The sequence below is a fragment of the Rhinolophus hipposideros genome (genome assembly GCF_964194185.1).
Source record: "Rhinolophus hipposideros genome assembly, chromosome: 21".
Classification (NCBI taxonomy): domain Eukaryota; kingdom Metazoa; phylum Chordata; class Mammalia; order Chiroptera; family Rhinolophidae; genus Rhinolophus; species Rhinolophus hipposideros.
The window spans coordinates 3,649,834-3,675,723 of record NC_138067.1 but is presented as its reverse complement, the minus strand read 5'-3'; the positions used below and the strand labels follow the sequence as shown (position 1 = coordinate 3,675,723).

General features: G+C 44.8%; 2 protein-coding genes across 2 annotated transcripts in view; one reads left to right on the top strand and one right to left on the bottom strand.

Moving 5' to 3' along the window:
- LONP2 (lon peptidase 2, peroxisomal) overlaps positions 1–12,036 on the bottom strand; it is a 63,973-nt gene extending 51,937 nt beyond the window's left edge. The window contains exons 1-5 of the mRNA XM_081032503.1: positions 11,633–12,036; positions 6,837–7,068; positions 3,529–3,660; positions 2,218–2,340; positions 1,076–1,239 (exon numbers count right to left, since the gene is read on the bottom strand). Of these exons, the coding sequence (XP_080888629.1) occupies positions 1,076–1,239; positions 2,218–2,340; positions 3,529–3,660; positions 6,837–7,068; positions 11,633–11,865 (884 nt within the window). The 5' untranslated portion in view covers positions 11,866–12,036. The remainder of the gene's footprint in view (positions 1–1,075; positions 1,240–2,217; positions 2,341–3,528; positions 3,661–6,836; positions 7,069–11,632) is intronic.
- A 6,021-nt stretch (positions 12,037–18,057) lies between these two features.
- ABCC11 (ATP binding cassette subfamily C member 11) overlaps positions 18,058–25,890 on the top strand; it is a 52,992-nt gene continuing 45,159 nt past the window's right edge. Inside the window, exons 1-4 of the mRNA XM_081030350.1 lie at positions 18,058–18,680; positions 20,170–20,306; positions 22,605–22,763; positions 24,795–24,942. Coding sequence (XP_080886476.1) covers positions 18,582–18,680; positions 20,170–20,306; positions 22,605–22,763; positions 24,795–24,942 — 543 coding nt within the window. The 5' untranslated portion in view covers positions 18,058–18,581. The remainder of the gene's footprint in view (positions 18,681–20,169; positions 20,307–22,604; positions 22,764–24,794; positions 24,943–25,890) is intronic.

Here is a 25,890-nt window from a genome sequence, read left to right as displayed (position 1 = left end):
TTTGTAAGTGTGTTACAAAACAAAATGCATTTATAAAACAAAAATAGATAGTTGCAAAGTGGGGGCGGGCGGGGAACACTATCGCTGCTTCAACCCTTGCAATATGGCTTTGTCAGTGCAGGTGTCTCACAGGGACAGTCTCAGGTCACATTCATCTATTGCTTTTCTTAGGACAACCAGATTTAAGTGCCTAACCATGCATAACACAATTATACATATTTTTCATATCAGAGATCAAGTTAGCTCATATAAGCAAGCTAACATCAGATATTTAATTAAAACAACGCAACTTCCATCCTCTATGCAGTGTTCTGTACACAACAGACGCTCTATATTTACGAACTAATGTCAGAGTCAATACAAACATCCCTCCACTACACTAACTAACGTTCTTAACTGTGAACCTCAGAAAGTCAAATCTTTAGTTTGGTTCATTATAATTCACTAATAAAAGAAAATGCGATAGAGTTATAATGTTACAAGTATGTAACGAAAAAACTGGCTTTCTATTTAACTCTGAGATTACCCAGAAAATGTAATCAATCCATAAACTGCCAGTCCCTGCCCTCTAGAGTTTGTATTCTAACAAAGAATACAGGACACGTAAAGACACAATGATAACTGAACAAAGATTATGTCTAAACAAAGGATGGTCTACTCTTCCGGATAATGAAAAGGCGGTCACAACAGCGTCATGGGTGACGGCATACTGTAGGGGGAATGGCTGCATCACTTACACTCAGCACTTCAGAAAAAGATTAGGGAGAGGGGGGTTAACTCCGCAGTACTAAGAGGGTTTTAAGAATCAGATTCTGGCTGAGGAATGAAGAGGGAAAAGCATTCCACAGATCACAGCTATAACCTGAGAATTTGGAAAGTCATGAAAGGTAAGAGCTGACAATGCAGAGATGAGAGGGATTGAGTGGCTACACTAAATATAAAAGGAGAAAGATCAGAAAATACAAAATCAATCAGTTTGTGATTCAAAGTAGCAGATTTGTTTCTACGAGCGACAACTTTTAACATTAATAAGCAAAATGAAAGCGCTAATGAACGCATCGCTTCTACAGTTTACCTTTTAATCTCTTTGACGCAGACTTTGTGGGCCTGCTCTGGCATACTAGATGTTCGTATTTTTTTCTCCAGCAGGACAATGTCATCATTATCTTCATCCTCATCCTCATCTTCTAAAGTACCTGGGATGTGCGTTAGCCTCCGGATAGGGCGTACTGCTATGACCTAAAGTCGAAAGGAGAAGAGTAAAACCATATATCAAAATACAAGGGAAATGACGTCCCTAGCTACACACAAAGCTAAAAGTGGTGCTGAATAAACCTTTTCAGGGCCCGAGTCGAAACCTTTAGGGAATGACAGAGTTCAGCATGACAACTAAGAAGCACACACACGTATGAAGGCAGCAAAATTCAGGAAGCAGCCCCGGATCGGGTGACATGACTCCTTGGTGTATGTTTACCTACTATATGAGGGGAAAAATCGAAGAGCTGGCTACTAGAAATAATGAAAACATGTAGGAACTTCCTTCCTTTAGCTACTACTGCAGCCACTACGCTCCTGCTGTACATTACTACTTCCGATTTGGCAACCGAATAAGCCATTTTTCCTCCTCCGTCCCAGCATTTCTAACATCTTTAATGTGGCCTCTCTTCTTGTCAACACACAGAAGTCTTCCTCCTTTCAAAGTACTTGCTCTCACGCAGGGTCCCTTCCAGTTAAGCCCCTGCCATTTACGCAGCTCCCCGTGATGCTCTGCTCTCCCACAAGCGGCCCTGAGCGTCACCTCCCCTGCCTGGACCAGCCATTTCCACAGTCTGCAGGTGGGCCGGTCTCCATCGTACTGAAATTGTTCTTTGAAGCCCAACAACCATCTTTTAAACAACCGTATTTAAAAATGACCTATGTGCTCTCTGAAATTCTCTATCATTAACATAATAATTAAACTCCAGCCATTCCTGGAGCAAAATGATATATCAGTATTTAAGTCAAAAGCCGTATTTTTTTAACCTATGAAATTGCCTATTTAATACATTCAAATATAAAAAGTTAAAAACAAAGCAGTAAACAAATTGTAGTTTTATAAAACAAAAAAAATCAGTTATGCTGTTGTTGAGACGAAGTACTTCTTTCCGCAGTGTTGTTCCCCTGCTATTAGAGAGCACATTTCAGCTCTAAGCGGAACGGATTAAAAGAAACATTTACCCTCTTATCATCATCCTGCTTGTGTTTTCTGGTTTTCTGAAGCAATTTCAGGCCTTCAATTTGTCTGACAAGCAGTGGTATGGTCATCTTGAACCGTTCCTCCAGGCTCACAGCATCTAAAATCTAAGGAAACACGAGTCCATTAGCATCTCTCTTTTTCAGAAACCCATCTCCAAAAAGAAGGCAGTCAGAGTCATAACTTAATTGTCAAGTAAAAAAACGCCAGCCCCTGGCAGTATTCACAGCTACACTGTGGCTAACACCCAAGTCAACTTCTATCAAACCAGCAAGGTTGTTTGACATGGATATCAGAATTCTAAAAACACCAAGAAAAAAATTACCTTGAGCTTTTATTAAAAAATGAAGCCATGAGCAAGAACAAAACACACATTTTATGCCAACTCTCTTTGGGAATTGTTCTCTTAAAGTCGGAATGTACCTACCTATTAGGCCTGAACAAATTCTAGGTTCAAATGATTAAATTTTATACACACAAGAGACGAGGACTTTTACGCATCCCCTCCATACTGTACGTCTGAGTCACTAAGGCTCCCCAGTCCATCAGGGTAACACCCCGCCCGGGCCCGCAGCCAGCTCACTCCAGGACCCCACACTCTTCTGCTCCGACCGATTAACTGAATTCTGGTGTTTACACACAACCCGCTTGTATTAGGTGCACTTGTTATTATCCTTGTTGGATTTAAGTGTTAAATAAACTGATAAAATAAGGAGGGCTGTTTCACTGAAAACTAACTTAAACGTTCTGGGAAAATTCAATAAAGCAGACTACTTAACAATACTATAAATATAAAAATAAGTGAGCAAGAGAACTTCTATGGTTTGGGGAAAAATACAAATCTAAGATTTTGCACTTGGATTATTTTTCAAGTGTCTTTAAAACTCATTTCACTTTAGAGAAACAGAAAATGAAAATCACAGAAAATGCACCATAGGTGTGGTTTACATAAGAAACACAGAGGATTCTAATAAAGCAGGCCCACACCCCAGGGAAGAGGCACAGCTCCACATGTTTAAAAAACAGTGCGACAAATTATGTTTATATACTTAAGTTAAATAGCTACCTTTTCATTATTCTCTGCTTTAACTTTTCCCGTAAATTGACAAAGTACTAGCACGGATCATGTGAAGAGCAGTCTGAGTACACAAAAATGTAAAGCCACTTCAGTGTGAAAGCATTCTAACTATTTCTGGGAGTCCCAGCATCTCTTACCTGAAGGTCCAAATTTACTCACTATCTAGATCCAAATGAAAAGCGACAAAGCAACTCAGTATTGAAGGAGAGGACGCTACCTGGAGCTTCTCTTTGTTGCTTGTTCGGATGATGGACGTCAGAATGTCCGGTAAAGCTTCCCTTGGCAGACTATCTAAAAGACGTCGCAGCTTAGCAACTGCAGGGACGGACATATCCAACATTTCAACCAACTGCAAGGGACAAGAAAGTCTTTTTACAGAAATCGGCATTATTTCTGAATTTAAAGAATCTGATTGCCACACAGGTTTAATGTTTGGGCCCAAGTCCTTGTTTTTGAAAGATCGTTGATTATTATAGTCCAGAGGCTTTATAGGCCTCAGATGAAAATAGAAGTACTTTCAAAATGTGAATCAGAGTGAAAAGCAGAAATGGCTCAAAAGTAGGTAACACTAGTGTTTGTTAAAGGTTTTGTAAATTTGTGGCTTTAAATTTTATTTTGAAAAAATATTACAATTGTTATTAAAATACAGAAGAGTTGCAATACTACAATAAGCGCCTACAGATCCTTCCCCTAAATTCACCAATTAACAGCTTGCTACATTTGCTTTCTCTCTGCACAGTGCATGCAGGCGCAGGCACACACAATTACTGCTGAACACTGTAGAGTAAGTTGCAGACACCATGACCTTTGTTCCTAAGAACAAGGACATTCTCTTACACAATCACTGTATAATTATTAAATCCTGGAAATTTAACATAGTTGATGCTGTTATGTTAACCAATCAGCAGCTGAAATACTGTTTTTTAGTAGAACATGTGGATTAACTGGAATCTGAGCACTGACAGTGAATGGTTTTTATAAAAACAATTTCAGGACATATCCTGGAGTTAAAAGAGTTAAGCTCAGGCACGCTTTCAGTAACTGTGACAGTCACTGGGGCTACTGGCAAAGGTTCCCCTTTCTTTTGGGCACATGGTAGGCCCGCTTTTTCTCACCTCCTTTGAATAAATGTGTTGCCTGATCCATGAAACATGAGGGGAAGTGACAGTTCCTTTTGGGCAGAAGCATTAAAAGCTGGTGAGAGTTGCCACATTTCCTTGTTCTGCGTCAGCAATAAGTCAGCGATAACGGAAGCATGTTTTCAGAGCAGTGTCTCTAAGTGACTCTCAGAGGGGGCCGACCACAGTGTCATACAGTGCTAGGCATGAAGCACGAGTGAGAAACACACCTGTGTTAGGTCATGGGACCGAGGTTTTGGAGTGTACTTAACACAGCAAAACTTAGCCCATACTGAACACTGCAACCGATGAACCGAATCCTCATTTAGTCACTCTAGTAAGTAAGGTCTTACGTGCTAGTAATAACTGAACCTCCCTGAAAGCACTGTAACTTAGGAACCTACCCATTACTTGCCTGGAGTCAAAGGAATTAGTGTAACTATGAAGGAGCTGTTCAGGTGGGAGAATCTGAAGACTCTTTGTCGTACACATTCATGCTAAGAACATAAAACAGGTAAAGCCCCTACTTGGAGCACTTACTGAGTACAAACTACCTGCCAGACACACTCCCGGTAGGACAGGATGGCTAAAGCAGGGTGGATTCAAGTTTGCTGGGGGACAGACCTATAGGATACGTTTCAATACGATGGGATAGCATTCAAATAAAGGGGTATGTTGGGATGTGGAGGGACAGGCCCCAAACCCTGCCAGCCTGCAGGAGCTGGCAAAGCTAAACGGAACCTGAAAATTCAGAGGGAAGAGCACTCCTCGTAGGGAAACCGAAGGCAAACTCAGAGACAGGAAATAAGACGCAAAGCTCTTTGATGTACACTGTGGCTGGAACTGCGGGTCTGAATGGGAGGAACTCAAGTTGTGAAGGGCCCTAAAGCGACGCTAAGAAATCTGCACTTGACCCTACAGCCATCCAAGTTTGGTACTCAGGGGAGAGGCGTGGCCACAACTTAGAAAGGCTTAGTGAACAGCATGGGGCAGAGAGAAGAAGCTAGAAGGATATCAGTTAGGAAGCGACGGCAAGTCTACTGATGACGGCTATATAACATATAAGGAGATGTAGAAGAAGAGGATGAAAGGAAAGCATTAACTGGAAACTACTTGATGTCTAAAAAGATGAATGATAAAATTCTGATATCCCAACTCAATGAATTTTTATAAAAGTACTTAATGTGAAAATTAGATATGGATATAAAAACAAAACAGGAGACTGAATATGGACTAAGACCAGAAAACAAGCAAAAATTAAATTAGATGAATGACGGTAGTGAAATTAACAGTGATGTTTCTCACTAAAAATCCTTGTCTTTACAAAATTCATGTCTTTACAAAATCCTTACGTTTCAATTTTTTTCTGTTGATTCAAAGTGGGGAGAAGTAAAGTGTAAAATGAAAGATGCGATGAAGCTGGGTCCAGCAAAAGAACAAAGCCCCCGGGCCGACCCCCAAGACGAGGAAGAGAAAGCCTGCTTCCCCCTCCATAGCCTTCATTCCTAAACAGCACATCCACCTCATTCAGTTCCCAAACTGCAGCGTCTTTCTTCAGAGAAAAGTTCTCCCGTTCAGCCCCCACAGAAGTCATAGCTCCAAGTTTTCTGCTTTTCTGTTGCTGTTCACACCACATCAGGAGTGTGTCCCATCAAATGCCACTTCAGGCACAGCCACCACAGGCTGCGGACACTTGCCCAACACACTTTTTACTGATCAATGGTGTTGCTAATCAAGACCTCTGGGCACTGCTCTGTCCTCACAGGTCCAGTTACAGGCCCTGCATTACATTACTAGGAAGTAGAAGACTACATTTTATAACACAACTGATAAGGTTTGAAACAAAATGGGGTGAGGGGCTTTTCCTGTTCAATCTAGAGCTAACCAAAAAACTCCAGCCTAGAATGAAGATGTCAAATATTTCATGCACACCTACTGTGTGCTTCCCTCCTAGTTAATGGAGGTTTTAACCACTCAAAATCTATCTACCATGGGCTTACACTTCCACAGTAACTGCCAGGCACAGCCTGACCTTGACTTCTGAACCAACGCAACTTACACAATTGGTGCCTCGATATTCTAGTGAGAGATCGCTTCTGTGCAGTATTCTCATTTTTCCAATTATTTAGGTTCGATAACTCTCGGGTTTGGAGACGCTGGGAGTTATAAGGAAAGCTCTAGAAAGTTTTGGGAAAAATATGGCAAAGTGTTGGCTAATGCGTCCTCGAATGATATAGGTACAATCTCAGACAAAAACAAATTGAAATTAATATACTGTAATATATTATTAAACCATTTAAACATATGCTGCCCTAGAACTTCACCACCCAACAAATTCCTCATATCTTACGGTGGCAAAAACATGGAAGATAAAAAGTTTTAAGGAAAAAAAATAAGAGCAACTCACTTGGACAGCGTATTTGTAAAACTGCTCTGATAGCTCTAGTCCCTCCCCAGTTTTACAGGTGTTGGGAAATTCTTCAAGTCGGTCCAACTGTTCCACTTCAGCCACAGGATAGGGCTTCTCTTTTAGGACCTGTACAATCTGGAAACGGCACAGGCCTGTGATCAGCAAAGTGTAGTGGGGCTTGGGCCAGTTGCTGCCCACAACCTGAACTGCCAGTGCGGCCGTCCCAATCCTGCAAAACACACAGAAACGCCATGACAAACGTGCCATCTGGTAAAACAGAAACTCACCTCAAAAACTGTTGCGTTTTCTGAGAAATTTGTTACAAAACAAAGAACATTATTGCCTTATTTAATTTAGCATCTATTACATGGTCTGTTCAGTCACAACCATCAGCTATGGGGCAAAGCCGGCCATCCCATCTGAACTGGCAACTCTTTAAGAATTAGGTACAAATTCCGAACATGTGGGTTATTTAAGCACAAAAACAAAAAAGTAGTTGACGATTACATATCTTAAATTAATTTTGCCCACTGGGAATCAGGCAATGTCACACCAGAGTAAATATTAGCATTTTTAACAGATTTAAATATAAATAGCATGATGTAAACCAATCGAGTTGCAATACCAGTTTTGCTACTAACACCCAACCAGGAGTTCACGCAATCAATCTACAAAACTGCTACATACCCACCTTATCACAAATTGACATCAAACCTGGAAATTAACATATGTGCCCTTGAATTCTGAATTTCTAAATGTGGGGGCTAAATAGTAGCGACCACATCCTGCCACGGACTGCGTTGAAGACCCACATACATCTCAAGAAGGTACAGACCTAATTCTGTCCTACGGGGCAATTACCTCACCTAATACTAGTTGGAAAAGTTGTATGTTAAGTCTTAGCTCCTTATCCAAACATACAATTCTGACCACGTCACATATAAATGTAATTCGCAGAAAGGAAGTCTCATTCAAACGAAGCCAAAGTTACATGAAACAGAAAGACCAACATTTGAAGACACTTCCAGGTCCCAAACTGAAATTGCATTTCTCATTTTGGCCACAGGAAAGCTTATAATTTCAGAAAAGAAACTTGAACTCGAGTGACTGGTGCTCTCAACGCCCTGGGAAAACACTGACACTGCACTTGCCCATCTGGAACGTACTGAATCGCGTACAAATGCAGCACGTGAACATTTTAGTGAATCTGCTTGCTTCTATATGCAGGTAGCTTCGGATGACTTCCTTATAAATCACCCATTCTGTAGATCATATGTAACCTCTGGCTTCCCTCTGCCAGATGTTACACATAACTCATCTTTCCTTACCACCTCATGTACACAGGGGATAAAAACTGATGTCAACGGTACCAAAAACTAAACAATTAGAAGACAGTTTGGAGGGGAGAAAAAGATCATATGCTTTAAAAAGCTGCAAAGATTTGGCAATTCTCTAGTAAGTGATCTGTGCGGTGGCAGCTTTTCTTCGCTCATGAATCAATAGTGGGTCATAGGCCCCATTTCCTGAAAACCAACTCAGGCTGCCTGAGAAAGTTAGCAGAACCTCAATGATGAGAGATTCACTCATTGCAGACAGTATTCACCAATGCTTACACAATGCAGAAAGAGTTCACAGTTCTGTCTACAAGAAATATCACCAGACAGAAACCGGATCCCTGGCCTACAGGGTTTACAAACTAGAAACCACAGAAACCAGAGAGAGGGGGGCCAATTCAAACCTCAAGATCAGGAGAGAAATTTGTTTGAGCTACATGCCTGGTTAAAGGTGAGACTGAAAATGACTTTTCTTATAAAGCAAGTTAAATACTTTTGGTAAGTCTGAAAGGAAGATGTTCCAAATGGAAAAGAGATGGTGCTGGATTTACACTATGCCTCTCCTCCTAAGGAGACAAACTATATAAAGGTTTTATTTAAATATATTAATTGGTTCTTTAAATCATTTATAATTGACTAGAATGTACCCCTCTTAAAGAAAAACATGATCTGTGAAATGATAGCTGGTAAGAAACAGAATGCCTGGTTAAACATTTGGGTGAAAAGCTCTGTGGAATGGTGGCCAAGACATGGAAACAACCAGTGTCCTTTGATAGATGATTGGATAAAGAAGTAGTGGCATATATACACGATGGAATACTATTAGGCAGTAAGAAAAGATGACACTTATGACAGCATGGATGGATCTTGAGATCATAATGCTAAGCGAAACACGTCAGACAGAAAAAGCAGAGAACCATATGATTTCACCGATATGTGGTATATAAACCAAAAACAACAAAAGAACAAGACAAATAACTGAAAGAACAAAAACTCCTAGACACATGGTTTAGGGGTTACTAGAGGGTAAAGGGGAAGCAGGGCTGTAGAAGAGGGTAAACGGAGTCTAACACATATGGTGATGGAAGAGAACTGACTCTGGGGGGTGAACACACAACGGGATATAGAGATGATGGATTACAGAACTGTACACCTGAAATCTAAATACTTTACCTAAGAACTTTACTAATAATGGCCGCCCTCAATAAACTTTAATTAAAAAAAGAAAAGCTCTGTAGGAAAAGATCACGTGTAATGTTACTGCAGACAAATTCCATCGTGTACTGGGCTCCAGCGTTCACACAGGCAGACCTCGCAGGGGTGCCAGGTTCTACCCTGCAGGTCACCCACAGCTATGGAGAAAGGCTCCCTCCAGGCAATGTGGCTGCACACTAACATGCAAAAAGGACTGCCGTTCACAGCAGCACAGGAAGTGGTTCAGGTCAGTCAACACCTGGCCCTGCTCCTTAGTGTGGCAAGGAACACAGGGGAACCAGTGCACTTCTGCGGCTCCCTGAAGACGGAGGCAGGGTCACCTGGATGGTCTGAAGGCAACAGGCAGGTACAGAGCCCTCAGCCACCACCTGGAAAAGCAGGTAACTGGGGAAGGAAAGACTTACGTTATCAAAACAGGATAATGTCATGAGTGATTCAATCTTTGTACTACTAAAGCCTTTTTACGTTTTTAAGTAAAGAGCGTTTAAAGGTTGTATTAAAGAACAAACATTGGAACCTAACACTACGGAATGCGGTGCAGTCTTTCTACATAGACTTTTCAAGTAGCAAATAACAGTTTTGGGAAAAGTGGATGGTCGGGTGGGTCCTTATAATGTTGGCACTCTATGAAGAATTTTCAATGTATGTTTTCTAACTTAAATAATTGTAATATTGTTATTCATTTAAAACAAAGGCAGCGATATGAACATCAAAGATCATCTGAATATTAGTGATTGCTTCCAAGCGAGAGAGTTTAGAATTTAATTATTGTTGTTTCGGAGGGATTTACATAGAAGACATTAAATACCCTCCAAAATCTGGCCAGAATAATATTACCAAATGGTTATTCAAACCTAAAATATGACTAAATCTACTTTTGAAATTCACGGTGTACCCGTGGGTAATCACCATACATATGCACAGCAGAAAACAAAAAAATTCTAATCACGGTCCGCAACCAAGTCCATCGGCACAGAAAGCGAAAAGGTATGGGAGAAATAAGCAGGCGTAAGGAGGGCGACATAGGTAGGGAAACCCAAACCCAATACAATTGATCAGAGTTTACTGAAACTTGAAAAGTATCCAATTCCACTCAAGCAATAACCAAAGCAGGCCAGATGGGAGCCAAAATGTTTTCCATGTTGGAGACAAGCAAGGCTTTTACAATGTGGCCTGACAATGGGCTGCTAAGGCATTTTGTTTTGTTTTGTTTTGTTTTGTTTTGTTTTAGGAGGGGGGGGGGAAGATACCAGTCTCTGAGAATTTGAAGAAAGTTATGGACTGTCTTTAAAAGCCATGTATATATCACAAGGTTTTGGATAAAAATACGGCTTTCCTAACTGTCCTGAAATGCGTTTCAGAGTCAGGCACCCCTAATTGTGAAAAGGGTAAGTGCAGGGCACGGAGGAGGTCTGAACGGAAAACCTGCCAAGGAGAGTTGAGGAAACGGGGCCGGGGCCTGGGGGGCGAGTGTGGAGCCGCCACGGCACCTGCGGAGAGCAGGTGACGCACCAGCGCTGGCGGCAGGAGTGGCGAGCCGGCCACACAGGGAATGTCTGTCGGCAGCCAGGTTTCAAAGTCTAAAGAAACACGCTGCTACTTTATTTAACCTCAAAGAAGCAAAATGCCACCATTCCAACCTTCGCTCCACATAAAACGGACTGATTTATTAATCAACAGAACACTTTCCACAGGAAGCGTTGGAAACGTCGCGTGCACTGCACGCGGGCGGCACACACGTGCGGGGCGGGGGTGTCCTGGGACGCGGGGCGGGCGAGGGGCCACGGGGGGACAGTCAGCGTTCTGCCGGGACTGGCACCAAGCAGGTGACACGCGTTGTGTCACGTCTTGGGGACCGAGGCCATGAGTTCCTAAATGACTGCTGAAGAAAGACACAGGCGCACGTCAAGTCTGTCCCCGAAGTCGCAGCGCGAGGCCCACGGCGCAGGGCGCTCCGCTGGGAAGCCCGGGGCCTGGCAAAGGACACGCGACAGAGGACCGAGGGGCGGCGACCCGACGCCGGGGACGGTGCAGGAGAGGAGGCAAGGGGACACGCGGCCGGCGGCCCCGTAGGAAGGGGACCGAGGGGCAGAGCGGAGGAGCACGGGGGAGGGGGCCCGGTCGCTGTCACCCGCCGCGGGAGCTGCAGGCTTCCCGCCCTCAAGACTCTCGCCACGTAACGGCCACCTGGCAGCGCCCACTTCGCGCACGAGGGGCCCGAAGGCACAGAAGCGGGCCGCCCACCTGTGCAGCGGCGGCAGGTCCTGCGCGTCGCTGGCCGGGTCGGGCGTGTTGGGGATGACGCCCAGGATGGTGCTCTGCAGCGACGTGCCCTTGAGCAGGCGGCCCCGCACCAGCTGCAGGTTGCGGGCCGAGTCCACGCTGGTGCGCATGGTGGAGCCGGGCAGCAGCACGCCCTCGTGGGTGAGCAGCAGCGGCAGGCGCCTGGGGATCTGGATGGGGCTCACCGACGACATGGCCGCGGCCGTTCGCGCCTGCACGGCTGTCGGAAGGAGCCGCACTAACACTTCTGCGCGGCCCGCGGGCGCGACCCGAGCTCCCAGCCGCCGGCGCGCCGGCACTTCCGGTCCGAGCTACGGCAGGTCCCGAGGCTCAAACGCCGCCGCTTCGCGCTGCCCCCTCCGGGAGCCGCCGGGGAAGACTCGCGTCGTATTTACGCGAAAAGAGGCGCACCCCGCCCTCTGCGACCTTGACGTCTGCAGCCCTGCTCCTCCGCTTTCTCCGGAGGCTCGCTCACACAGCTGTCCATCCCCTCTGCTGTGTTCGGAAGGACGATAGTGTGTAAATTATAGCCATTGAAATCCTTTTAACTTTGAATTCGAATTGACTTTAGATGTACAAAAGGGTTACAAAAACGGAGTAGAGAGTTCCCATACGGCTTTCACTCAGCTTCCCCGTAATCGGCTTACATAATCATGATTCAACTATAACAAGCAGGAAATTAGCGTTACTGTGATAGCGTTACTATAGACCTTACTCAAATTTTGCCAGTTTTATTAATAATGTCTTTTTTTCTGGTCCAGGATCCCACTTTTCATCTACTTGGGAGGTCTCGTCATCATTTTCTTTTCTTCTAAAACCTTGGTGTTTCGGTCCATTACTTTGTAGAATGTCCCTCAGTTTGGGTTTATCTGATATTTTCTCATGGTTAGATCAACGATATGTACTTTTGGCAGGAAAACCACAGAAGTGATATATGTGGTCCTTCTTAGTGACACGTGGTGAAAGGTCGTATCAATGGTGACTTTGACCTTGATGACTTGGTGACGGTGCTATCTGCCAGGTTTCTCCTCTGTAAGCTACTATTTTTCTCTTTGTAAGTAATAAACGTGGGGAGTTAAGTATATTAATTGGTATTCTGTAAGATGAAGCCGCCCCATCTTCCTCATTTATTTACGGTAATATGGACTCATGCATTTTTAAGAGTTACAATCCAATCGTATCATGCATTTCATTGCTTGAATTGTTTCAGGTCGGGCCATTGGGAGTTCCTTGACACTGGGATTTGACTTGAGTTTGACTGTAGGTGGCAGAGGGAAATCGTTCTGCCAAATATGAAGTCCAGCAATGCTCTCAGGGTCCAGGAGAGAATGGAAAGTCCATTCAAGTCAACTGGCCTTTCTGAGGGACGGGCAGTGCCAGGCCCTGAGCGAGTGGTAGAGCGGCAGAGAGGGTGACAGGAAACAAGTTCCTGCCCTCAAGCTTCTCTTGGCCAGAAGGACAGCCCCCCAGATGGCTGAGTCTGGCACACGGCGGTAGGAACTGTATGTTTGTGTGTGTGCAACAGAAAAGGGGAAGGACGTGCAGGTGTGCCAGAAGCTGTGGTGGAGACACACGTGCAGGAACTTAGAGGCACCTGCCTGCGGTCTAGCTCTTTCTCTGACAGGAGGCCATCTTCTTTCATTCGTTCTTTCCTTCATTCACTGAACAAATACCTTTTGCATCCATGCTGCATGTGTGCTGGATAGTATTTTAGGCGCTGGGGATACAGTAATGAATAAGACAAGGCTCCTGTCTCCGTGGAGCTGACGTTCTAGTGAGGGGAACACAATTAGCAAGGAGAATAATGGTGGAGAGTGGTAAGTCCTTCAGACGGTCAGAGAAGGCGTCGCTGGAGAGATGGCGTTTAAACTGACCTTTGCACTGAGGAGGCAGCAATGCAAAGATCAGGGTGTGGGGGCAGACGCGGCTCTACTCCAGGCAGAAGCAGCAGCGATTGCAGTGGCTGGAATGAATTTGGGATGTGTGAGGAACCTGTTACTGGAATTTGCCGAGCTTGATGGTACCGATGAGATAAGAGATTCAGTGGGGTCAGATTACAGAGGGCTAGTAGGCCGTGGTAAGGAATTGGGGTCTTACTCCAAGCCCCATGCCAGCCAGTGGAGGTTTCACGTTGCAGAGTAACATCATCTGGCTTATGTCTCCAAAAGATCATTTTGGCTGCTGTGTGGAGAACAGAATGAAAGGGTTTAGGATCAAAAGCAGGGAAGTCCATGAGGAGGTGGTAGCAGCTATCCAGGCAAGAGGTGATGATGATTAGACTAGAACGTGTGGAGTTAAGCTGTGTCTGCAAGTAGCTTTAACAGAATATGCTGATGGATGGGACCTGATGAACGAAGGACAAGGAGATCTCCTAGATCGGGGCTTGAGCCTTTAGGGCTTGGAGACAACTTCAGCTCGTAATCGAAGATGCTGGATACAGCAAGCTTTGGACCATTTCTCTGGATGTGTCCTGTGTACCCTGTCCTGTGATAGACTCTGGGGGTGACACAGAGATAAAATATTCATGGCCCGGAACCACAAGAGCTCACAATTTTAAGGCCACCCCAAGGGCAAGGGGAGGAAGGGGCCCATTTTTTGAGGCTTGTAGTGTTTTAACAAAAAATTTCAAAAATCATCTTACAAACTTTGCTGTGTATTTTTTAGACATTTACATTTAACGCTTTTAACATAACACCCGCACCCCCTCCCCCCCCACAAACTGTATGTGCTCTATTCATGTAATACTTGCTGGATTTATTTTTTGAAATTCAAATTCATACTGCACAATAGAAGGTGTGGCGTGGATGGGTCCATGTTTAAGGTGCTTGCTCGATGAACCCTGTCTTTCAATCCTGCCAGTATATCTCTGTGATGGGATGTGTTGGCCCACTTGGGAGAATATCAAGAATCTAAATGTGAAAAACAAAAAAAGAATCTAAATGTGAGGTCCTTAGTGACCCTGTGTTCTCCTTCTTTGCAGGCTCTGTTTCTACTTTACTCATTTAGCCACCAAATGTCTGAAGTTTCTACCATGGGCTGGGCACTATTTGAGATTTCATGAATACATCCACAAACAAGACAGACAAAGTCCCTGGGTGGCAAAGAGCTGGCATTCTAGTGAGGCAGGCAGAAAATACATAAGCCAACAGAGACATAAGGGGCGATTTCAGAGGTCTGGGAAGGTTACTTGGAGGTGGTATTTGAGCTGATTGAGGCGTGGATGACAAGAGTGGACCGGCTCTGCAAGGAGCTGGGAGGACAGTGTTCTTGGCAGAGATTACGACTAGTGCAAAGGTCAAGGTTGGGGGAGCGTCCCAGTTTCTGGAACAGAGGAGAAGGCCAGGCCTGAGATGCAGGGATTCAGTGATGGCCTCCAGAAGCTGTTGGAGCTGGCAGAAGAAAATAAACTTAAGAGCGGGGAAAGTTAAGTAGCACAGGGAATGAATGGACTGGAAGGGAGAGATACGGGAAGAGTGAGGTCTGATTTCAGACTTCTCCAGGGCCTGGCTTGCAGGTAGCTCTGCTCCTTTGCTCTGGGTGCCTTTTGGCCTTGGGCATTAGTCACAGTTTACCTTGTCCTGGGGGCCCTCAGCTTGGTCACAGGCTGTTTCGCCAAGTTTAAACCAAGTTTAAAGCCATGGCTTTTGCCCCATCGGGATGGGGAGAACAAAGGGCTGGACCATCTCCTTTCTGTTTCATTCCCAGTCATGTCCTGGTCCCCAGTCTGACTGCACTGATGGCCTTGCCACTAATTAGAGGGAATAACCCAGCTCTTTTTCTGGAAAGGAAGTTGGGAGGCAGGGGAACTTCTCAAGGACTGCCACAGAAGTTCTGGAGGGGATTCCTCTGGCCAGTCAAGGAAGGGGAGGTGGGCCTCGCAGAATTGGCAGGCTGCCCAAGCTGACATGTGGCGGAGCTCCAGTTGTATTGAGTGTCCTGCAAACATATCCAATATGCATGCTTGATTCTCACTAGGTTTACTTTTCTCTGTTACTAGTTTCCTGGACAAATTCCCAATAGTCCCATCTTTGAAATCCTCGTTGCATTTGTTTGTGGGTGTCTGTGTATAAATAAACCAAGTTGACAAATCATACAATAGCTGAAAGTGAGAGAAAAATCCAATTTCTTGATTTGGTCTCTAGGAATCTGGTCTTCCTCACGAGCCCCTACTCGCTGGTTAATGAGGAGAAAATCAATGTTTATGCTTACCATTTTAAGGTCGTGTTCAATCTAGTCATTTCAATTGTTCTTTTAGGTCAAGTGCAGTAAAGCCTCAGTCTCTGAGTTGCGCCTGGCAGACGATGAGTCAAGATCCTGGGCGTGGTGTCCTCTGCTCCCCAGCTTTCCCAGATGATGTCTTTGATCCGCCTGGTCCTCTGGCCCGACTGGCGCTGGGGGGTCTGGTGTATGTAGGCCTTCAAGTGATGCTTGTGGCTTCCTCACGGCCTGGTGCCTGGTGGTTAAGCCCAGGGCTGCTGGGCCTCTGCTGGCACCACACCCCCTACAAGGCCATCCGGTAGATCTCACGTGTTTGCAGCCCACGGAGGCCACCAGGCCCCTCTGGGCAAGCCCCTCACCCAGACTTTCAGCTCCACCTTGTTCTCACGGCACCTTAGGGGAGCCAGGAAAGCTAACCCCCAGGCACAACCAGCACTCGCCTCTAGAGCACTTAGGAGTGAATTGGATAAAGACGTCCCTGGTGGGAGCATTTAGAAAAAGGTGCCGCTTTTTCCAGATGGATGCAACCGTGGTCAGCTAGAGCCTGGCTCATGAGAACCAACTGTCAAATCTCCAGGGATTTTGCGAGCCCAGTGGTTAAACACAAAGATTAAAAGAGTTAACTTATACAAAGTTACAATTAAGCATGCTATATCAAAGAGAAAGGTAATCCTCAAAATGTATCCTTCCTAATTATTTTACTTCCTTTTACTACCACTTATACTTTCGAAGTCATTTACATTCGTTGTATTATATCTATGGTGGAAATGATACTGTGCCTCTCTCCCCAATTCGTACTCAGGCGTCATGTAGGTGACGGGAAATCAGTCGTGGTGGGAATATTTTCACCACAAAAATTAGCAAAGACTACAAATCAGGGCTTGTTTTTATTACTTTGTTGCTTGTCTAGGTGTAAGAAATAAATGCAGGAAATGTTAATGATGAAGATTAAATCGACAAGTGTGGGGTGCCGTAGCTATGATCTTGTGAAGAACAACCCCTGTCTCCACCCCCACCCCCGAAAAATGAGGACATATTCTTTCCGGATTTGAAAACTATTCAGCAAAGTTACCAGGTCACTGGTAAATGAGTGAGACCCAACCAACATCCATCTTTGATGTTGCATTTTCCTCTTACGCGTTAACGTAAAGCAAAATGTCAAGGCAACATTCACAGTGGAACTACTTATTCTCCAGTGGCAGCCAGAGGTTGGTTCCAGGCACAAATGTTTGTCAGCACTGCATTGACACGGTGCTGTGCCAGGGTGCATGACTTGCAATCTACAATTTGCTGACTGCACTGCACTCCCCACCGCCATTTCCTCCATGGTTAAGTTTGTATAGTGGATAAACTGTCCAGCAGTAAGCGCAGTCTTCCCCCCAGGGCCTCCTTCTACTGGATCATGCCAGTTTTACTGTAATATATGCTTATGTGTGGGCTGCTTCAAGGCAGCCAGAAAGCTGGCCTCTTCCCAGCTTAAAGTTTGCGACACCCTTACTTACCTAACCTGTTTCCTTTGCCTTTTTTTCCCCCCCGCCAGCCTGGAAAGGTCCACTTTTATCATCGCAAGTCTACTTCGTGGCCTAGCGTCACTCCCAGGGGTCTACGTTGTATGCTCTATAGGAGAATCCCAGAAACGGAGTCCACCAGATTGGGTTGTGATATGCTAAAAGGAAGTGGGACGGAAGGGAGTAGGATAAAGGAATTTAGAGAATCTTCTCCCACCACAGTAGGCTAGTCTGCAAGTCTGTTTTCTTGAAGCACAATCCAAGATCTGAGCATCAAAAGCTGTATCTGAACACCAGCACTGACTACATAACTTGCAGAGTCTGGGACACAATGAAAATGTTGGGCTTCTTGTTGGAAATAATTAAGAATTTCAAGATGTTGATGGCAGAGCCGTACACCAAGCTTGCAGCCCTCTTGTATGGGGCCCCGTGAAGCACCAGCCATACCCCAGACGCTGGTTACGTTGTCCACTTTCTTTCTCGTTCCATTCCTTCGGACGTGTTCCCAACTACCATCCCCTCTACCACCTCAGCCAACGGCTGTTCTGGGAGTGAGTCACATACTCAGAAAGGCAGAAATGAAAAGCATTATCAATGCGTTTCTAAAATGCCTTGGTTATTTAAGCTTCCTAAGCCGTGCCTACATTCACTCCCGAGTCTGTGAAAACCAAGAGTTAGAGAATGGCAAAATCACGTTTCTTTCACTCACTTATCTATCCGTTCATCATTTATTTATTGGACACCTGCTATCCTCCTCGCGCTGTCCCAGGCCCCAGGGATTCAAGCGTGAGCAAAGCAGATGTGTCCCTGCCCTCAGGAGGATCTCTGTTTAGTGCAGGGAAGGAACCCTAAACAAATGATCCACGTGACTGCACAATGACAAACTGGGGTAAGAGAGAAGCGTGCTTGGCTGTATGGAAGCAGACCGCCCTGGCCCAAGGTTGTGGTGTTGGGAGGAGGTGGGTAGAGAAGATTTCCCTAAGCGATCTTGGGCTGAGGCTGAGCACATGTTTAAAAAGAGGGAGCCGAGTCCATTCGAGGCAGAGGGAAGACAGGTGCTGGGAGAGCACACTTGCAGTGATGTCCTCTCCGGGCTGCTCGGGGCTGGATCTGAGCTGCTCTGACCTGTTGCCTTTTCAGATTCTCTGATTTTGGGAAACGAAGAATTGGCAGGACAACTGAAAATGACCAGGAAGAGGATGTACTGGGTGCCTCGGTCTTCAGGTGGCCTGGTGAATCTTGGCCTGGATGTCGGTGATGACATGGTTTCAGGACTTAGCTATGTAAGTAGATGTTTGCATCAACACACCAGGAAACGGAGCTGACAGGGTATTCTCAATGGTCATAGATTAGGTCAAAGAATTTTGTCCCGTAGTTATTCAACTTTTATTTTTAATGGACCTCAGGCTTCTATAATTAGATGGATCATAATCCTTGTCACGACACACTGTCATGGTTCATGCATATGTATGTAGGTATGTACTGTCTGTTACCTACCGATCTACGTAGTTACTTACAAGAATATAATAAGTATCTGTAAACCCATCACCACACACCAGTGTCGACCTTGACAATCACATCCAGCTGTTGGTCTTCTCCTATCTCCTTCCCCCACGCTCCCTGCCTGAAGTGACCACTATCCTGACTCTGTTCCCATCGATGCTTTTAACATAGTATTATTTATTCTACATGAAGTCCTAGCAGTGATGTGTCTTTTTAAAAAATTTTAGTTGTTTCCCACTTTATCAAAAGGGTGATAATATGATGTTTTGGGATTTACATTTTTTACTTATTGATTTCCTTTTAGTGGGTTTACCTTCAGAGGGTGACTTGGACTCACATTCTGTGGGTGACTCATCATAGCACCTTTTTTTTTTTTATCTGCAATGTTTGGTGATGGCAGGGACCTGGCTTTCCTGACTCTAGGCCCAGTGCTCATTCCAAGCCTGGCATTTATCTATCTATCCATCCATCTATCATCTATCTATCAATCATTTATCTATCATCTATCTACCTATCACTTATCTCTCAATTATTTGTCTATTGTCTATCTATCATCTATTATCTATCTGTCTGTCTATCTATCTGTCTGTCTGTCTGTCTTTCTTTCTGTCTGTCTGTCTATCTATCTGTCTGTCTACCTACCTACCTATCATCCATTGATCTAGCCAGCTATCATCACCTATCTGACCATCCATCCATTTGTCTATCATCTATGTATCAGCTCCGTGTATCCATTTTTGAGATGTAATTGACATATAACATTAGTTCCAGGTGTACAACATAATACGATATTTGCCCATGTTGTGCAATGATCACCACAATAAGTCCAGTTAGCATCCGTCACCATACATAGTGACAAATTCTTTTCTGGTGATGAGGAATTTTAAGATCTCTTCTCTTAGAACTTTTAAATATGTAACACAGTATTATTAACTCTAGTCCCCATGCTGTACGTTACGTGTCCAGGACTTCCGTTATAGCTGCAAGTTTGTGCCTTTTGATCTTGACCCATTTGCCCAGCCCCCACCTCGCCTCTGGTAACCAGCAGCCTGTTCTCTGTATCTATGCAATATATGTGGATCTATTTTAGATTCCACATGTAAGTGAGGATACATCGTATTTGTCTTTGTCTAACTCTGACAGCCTTTCTTTCGTTAGGAAGCTGGATGGGGACAGATCCATCTTCCTTGGGTGGCTGGTTGAACCCTCCCTCAGCACAGTATTTATGAGGTCTGCGACGGATGCTCTTTTGTTGTTTTCTTTCTTCAGAAAACTCACACTCTTGAAGATGAGTCCTGCAGCCAGCAGGAGAAGAAGTGTGACGCACCCCGGAGGGCAGGTGTCCTCTCTTCAGGGAAATACGAGGATGCCTGGAAAACCATGATCCCCTTCCGCCGCAAGCCGAAGTGAGTCTTGTGGGGAAGGTGAGGGCAGTGCCTGCTGGCCGAGGGGGCCTGAGCCCCTCACACCTGGACCCCGCCCAAAGGTTCACACCCATGTCCTGACACACTCATGCCGCCTACCATGGACGAGTATCTCCAGAGAAGCCCGAGGCACATCAGGGAGGCAGGGTCAGCACATTCATGCATGCGTTCGTTCGTTCGTTCTTCTCACAAGGGTCACTGAGGACCCACACGTGCCAGGCACCTGCTGGACCATGGGAAACAGCAGTGAGTGAGACAGACATGATCCTTGCCCTTCATGGACCTCACATGTGGGAGAAAGACAACAAGCAGATCAAGCCACATAAACACGTGCTCACAAGCGGTTGGAGGACATTGCTGTGAAGAAGTATGGGGGTGCCGAGGGGCAGCGGAGCAGCGGCAACGTGATAGGTTCTGAGTGGTGCTTGAGCTGAGACCTGGAGGACGAGCGAGAGTTTACAAGACCAGAGGAAGGCAGGAATGATCTGGGCAGAGGGAACAGCATGTGCAAAGGCCCGGCCTTGAGGTGGAAGGAACGCAAAGTGCTATGTCCAGGAACTGAGAAGGAGGTCAGGGTCAATACAGAGTCATGTGCGAAAAAGGCCGCAGCGTGGTATAAGGCTGTAGGGAGAGGCACATGCCCGGGGTATGTCTCCAGAGGCCGCATTCAGGTCTTCCTTCTGAGGGTAACGGGAGCCTTTGAAAGGTCTAAATGCCCTATGATGTTACCCTTCCACTGAAGAGTTGCAGAGATTCAGTTTATCCTTTCCAATAAACCACAGTTGAAAGTAACCACCCCCATGTCTTTCTAACTTTCGCAACCTTGCTTTCGGGGCCTCCACGGAATTGTGTAAGTGTTCACATATTTACCACATATTAACAGGCCTGTAACACTTTTCTGGTCTGATTCGTCAGTTTGCATTATCGGGAGTCCATTTGGTATTTATAATTCCCTCTTCTCTCCAACATGTTCGCTAAGATTTTATCTGTCAACAAACTGCATTTGTTTTCCCAGGTTTCAAACCCGAGCTCCTGTCAATACTAGTTACATTGTTACTACCCATTGCTCTTATCTCCAGATGAACAAAGGACCTTGGTTCTTTAGCTCACCTGGGCAAGCTCAGCTTACTGAGGGACACATTGTTTTTGGGCTTTGGGGACATTGGCACCAGGTCAGATTGTCTCCGTCTTTGTGATTACAGATAGCTTCACACATCTGATGCAATCTCTTACCCTCCCTTCAGTCCCTTCTCTGTCCGACAGCTCTGGCAAAGGCATGGCTAGCGGTGCCCAGAACGCAGAGCCATGGCTGCTGCTGGGCTGGGAGGGCATGACGGGCCAGAGTGGAGAAAAGAGGCCAAAGGCAAAACCAAAACCAAAAACATCTCATGAGTTTGGCATTTTTGTCTTCTCATCTTTCGCCTCAAATCGTTTTTTTTTTTTTTAAATTGAGTTTTCTACATATTAAAAGACAGAGATAGCATTAAAGGCCACTTTGAAAAAAAAAGTAGAAATTACACAGAATCTCAGTGCCCTAATCAAATCATTATTTCCCTATTTGTGAATCATTCCCAGAGATAGGACCTTAAGATTATTTACTTTTATTTCATTTTTTACTGTTTTTGTGAAAGCTACTTAAGCAAGCATAGAAAAATGAAAACAATAAGAATCTCTTTTCCTGTTGCTTTCCTAATGCTAATCTCTTCTTCAAGGTCAAACACTATTAATAGCTTGACATAAATACAAATAAAAATGTGTATATGTAAAAAAATAAATGTATATACACAGATATAAATGTATACATACATATAATTGTATATATAAACATAAATATGTATTCATTTATATCAAAGTGGTTGATTTTGTATATAGATAGTTTTGTCTGCCTTCTCTCATTTCTTCCTTTTTTTAGATAAGTAAAATGTACTGAATTTCCTGATCTGCAAGAGACCTTTTTCTCTTGCTTACTATGCTTACAGCGCTTTCCATGTTCTACCTGCAGGTCAGCTCTGTTGCTGGATACGTCTGCACTGTTTTCCACAGAATGAATGTACCGTGCTTCTTTTCTTTTTTTAAAACTCATTCCCCTATTTATGGTTGTTTTTGTTGTTTCTGATTTTTCAAATAACAGAGCAATGAAGAAAACATTTTTGTACTTTTTTGACCACACTGCAGACTTGACATAGTTATAATTCGTCCCTTCAAAATCTTGCTCTGGTCGTAATTTTCCCTCTTTAGAGCCTCTATCCTAATGGTGACCACGTGCCCTGTGGCTTCTAGGTTTCCTGCCCCACAGCCCATGGATGACGCTGGCCTGTTCTCCTACCTCACCTTGTCATGGCTTACCCCACTCATGAACCAAGGCCTACGGAAACGCTTAGATGAGAACACCATCCCCCATCTGTCAGTACATGATTCCTCGGCCAAAAATGCCAAAAGGTAAAGTCATGTTGGGCAAGCCAGGGGGTTGGTTAAAGACCACTTCTTGGGGGGATGGTGATGAGAGATGCTTAGGAGTAGGTAGGGTCCATCCTCAGACAACGAACGAGTACCAGTTCTTCCTTTGCAGCAAGAGGCTTCCCTCCAGTGTGGAGGTTCATTAACCTGCGGTTCATGAATCTCCGGAAATGGTAGACGTATTTGATACATATGGAGAGAGACCTTTTTCTGGAACAAGAATTAACATCTTTTATCAGATTTGCCTAAGGGCCCAGGACCCCAAGAAAGTTAGAAATGACCGTTTCAAGTTCCCTTTGCTTTTCCTTTTGGATCAGGCATTTGTCTGTGTCATTCAATTTGGGGTTAGTGGCTTAGTCTCTTACTCCCGGAGTCGCCACTAACTGGCTGTGTGATTAAATTTCCTGTACTGCCCACCTCACAAGGTACTATGAGGATCAAATGGGGAAAAAAATGAAGCAGTGACTTGAAACGTTCTGTCCTTGTGGTCTACCTTTAGCTACTTGCTGAGACACCAGGTGTGACACGGCATGCTCCAGATGTGTTCCTGAGAGGAGCACTCAGTGGGCAGGGGCGTCTGTGAAATGTTGCATACCAGTACCAGGTCTCAGATTTACAAAGCAAATGAGTGTATTTAAGGCACTGAGAATACAGAAGCTGGTTAAACTTAGACCCGTTGCTTCTCAGACTTAATTGAAAAAAAGAATGGTTCCAAGGAGCTCCTCTTGGGTAACGCCAGACGTTGGTCAGAATCTCACCTCTTACCAGCTGTGACATCAGACACATTCCTTAACCCTTTCAGCACCCGGTGTGTTTCCATATAAAACAGTGGACCACAAAACTTACCTCATGGTCCCTCATGGAATTGCTGTAAGAATCAGAAGAGGTGATAAATTTAGGGTGAAGCACCTGGAAAAATGCCTGATACAGAATTAGAAAAATTCCCATTCTGACAGCCCTAATGGAAGCGGATCTAGTCATCAATGATGGGGAACGTGGCAATAAATGAGTCAGGCTGACACACCTTATCCCATTGGTGCGCTTAACATCACTAAAAGTGGGACGCCAGACATTGCGTGTCTTCTGATGTGAGACAAAAGGAAGTTCACTGCATCACCTATTAAATAATTTTGCCAATTGATTTGAATTCTGCATTTCAGAAGCTTCTGGATCTAACTAGCAGTCTAATGGGAAATGCAGGGGAAATGGTAGAAAACACCACAGCAGTGAAATCCAGAAAATGGGGAGTTCTACAGGATCAATAACTCAGTTTCTTCCACAAATAAGTGGCAGAAAATACAGAGAAGGAAAAAAAGCAGTTATAGGTTAAAATGAGATGTAAGAGAGCTATCAGATTTGTCTTTTTGAAATATAATGTATGGACTTTGTATCTTGATTTAGGCAAACTAACTGCAAGAACACATTTTTGAAATCATTAGAGAAATTTGAATACGGACTGGGTATTAAATACCATTAAGGAATTATTGTTACCATATTATTAATATATAACTATTAATTGTTATTAATAACTATTATTATTACGGTTACATTGCGTTGTTTTTGTTAAAGGCCTTGTCTGGAAGAGACACATACTGAAGCATTGATAGATGAAATGATGTATCTGGGATTTGCTTGAAATATAGCAAAGAAAAAAAAAAGAAAAAGAAAGAAGGAAGGAAGGAAGGAAGGAAGGAAGGAAGGAAGGAAGGAAAGAAGGAAGGAAGGATTGAAGGAAGGAAGGAAGGAGAGAGAGAGAGAGAGAAAGAGAGAGAGAGAGAGAGAGAGAGAGAGAGAGAGAGAGAGAGAAAGAAAAAGTGGAAGGGAGGAGAGATGAAGCAAACATGTCAGATGTTGATAATTGTTGAACCTGGGGAATGGGCGTTTGGGGGGCCCGATACTGTTGTACTTTTGTTGTTTGGATACTTCTGTAATGAAGCCTATGTCAAAAGACCGAGGACCTTTGGGCAACACATGCAAAGAGATTTCACTTGGCTCCATTTTCCTCTTTCCAAGGCTTCGTCTCCTTTGGGAAGAAGAAGTGTCACGGCATGGGATGGAAAAAGCCTCCGTGCTCCGAGTGATGCTGAGATTCCAAAGAACGAGGATGGCGTCTGAGGTGCTGCTGGCCTGCTGCTTCTCGGTCACGAGTGTGCTGGGGCCAGTAAGTGGCGGCGTGGTCAGGTCTGGGGGACTCTCAGCTTTTGGGGCTTTGGAGACTAGCAGGTCGGAGTTCATGCCAGGAATCAGGGATGTATTTGTCTCTCAGCTGCTGCTCAGAAAATGAAGATCTTTTTGGGGGACAGTAGACCTAGTAATAAGAGCGGGAGTTCTGCAGCCATTGCTTCAGTCCAAACCTTGGCCCTTCCGCGTAAATGCTGGGTGACTTTGGGCAATTTGTATACCGTCTTTGTGCCTTAGCTCCACATGGAATCCCATGACACTCTCAGAGGTAGACTTCATGGAATGCTTAGGTGTAAAACAGAGAGCATAAGATTGCCTGCCTCCTAGGGTGACGTCACATGAGGTAAGTATCTGAAGCACTTGGTATGTGCCCTGCTCACTACATGCCAGCTGCTTGGAGAAACTGCTGAGCAGCTCTGGGAGTATAGGTGGCAAGAACTAAGGGTCTCTGCCACGTACCGTGGTTGGGATGAAACGGCCATAACGATTTCCTTAGCCCAAGATTCCGATTGAGTCTGATTGTCCCAGCTGGGGTCCCATGCTCACCGATTGGCCAGCAGTGAGTAGGGCACACTGATTGACAATCCAGCCTAGTCTGCATGTGGTGGGCCAGGTGAGAGTGTCTCCAGAAAAGAGGAAGTGCTGTTACCAACTAACAGGAGTATGGACGTAGGTCAGGAGGAAGCACCAGTTGATGACACCACAGAGATAAGTGCCTTTGGTGATAGAGTGCTGGGAGGTCTCCATTGGTCCCTCTAGGTCCACTATGCATGCTGTCCTATGTCCCTAGTGTGTGTGACCTCTAGGGGTCACATCAATGACATCCCCCTGCCCTCTGGCTTCCGGTTGGGTTTGACCAATAGGAGACACCAACGAGAGATTGAAGGGATGGAGAAAGTGAGGGCAGGATACCTACTCCTCTGACTGC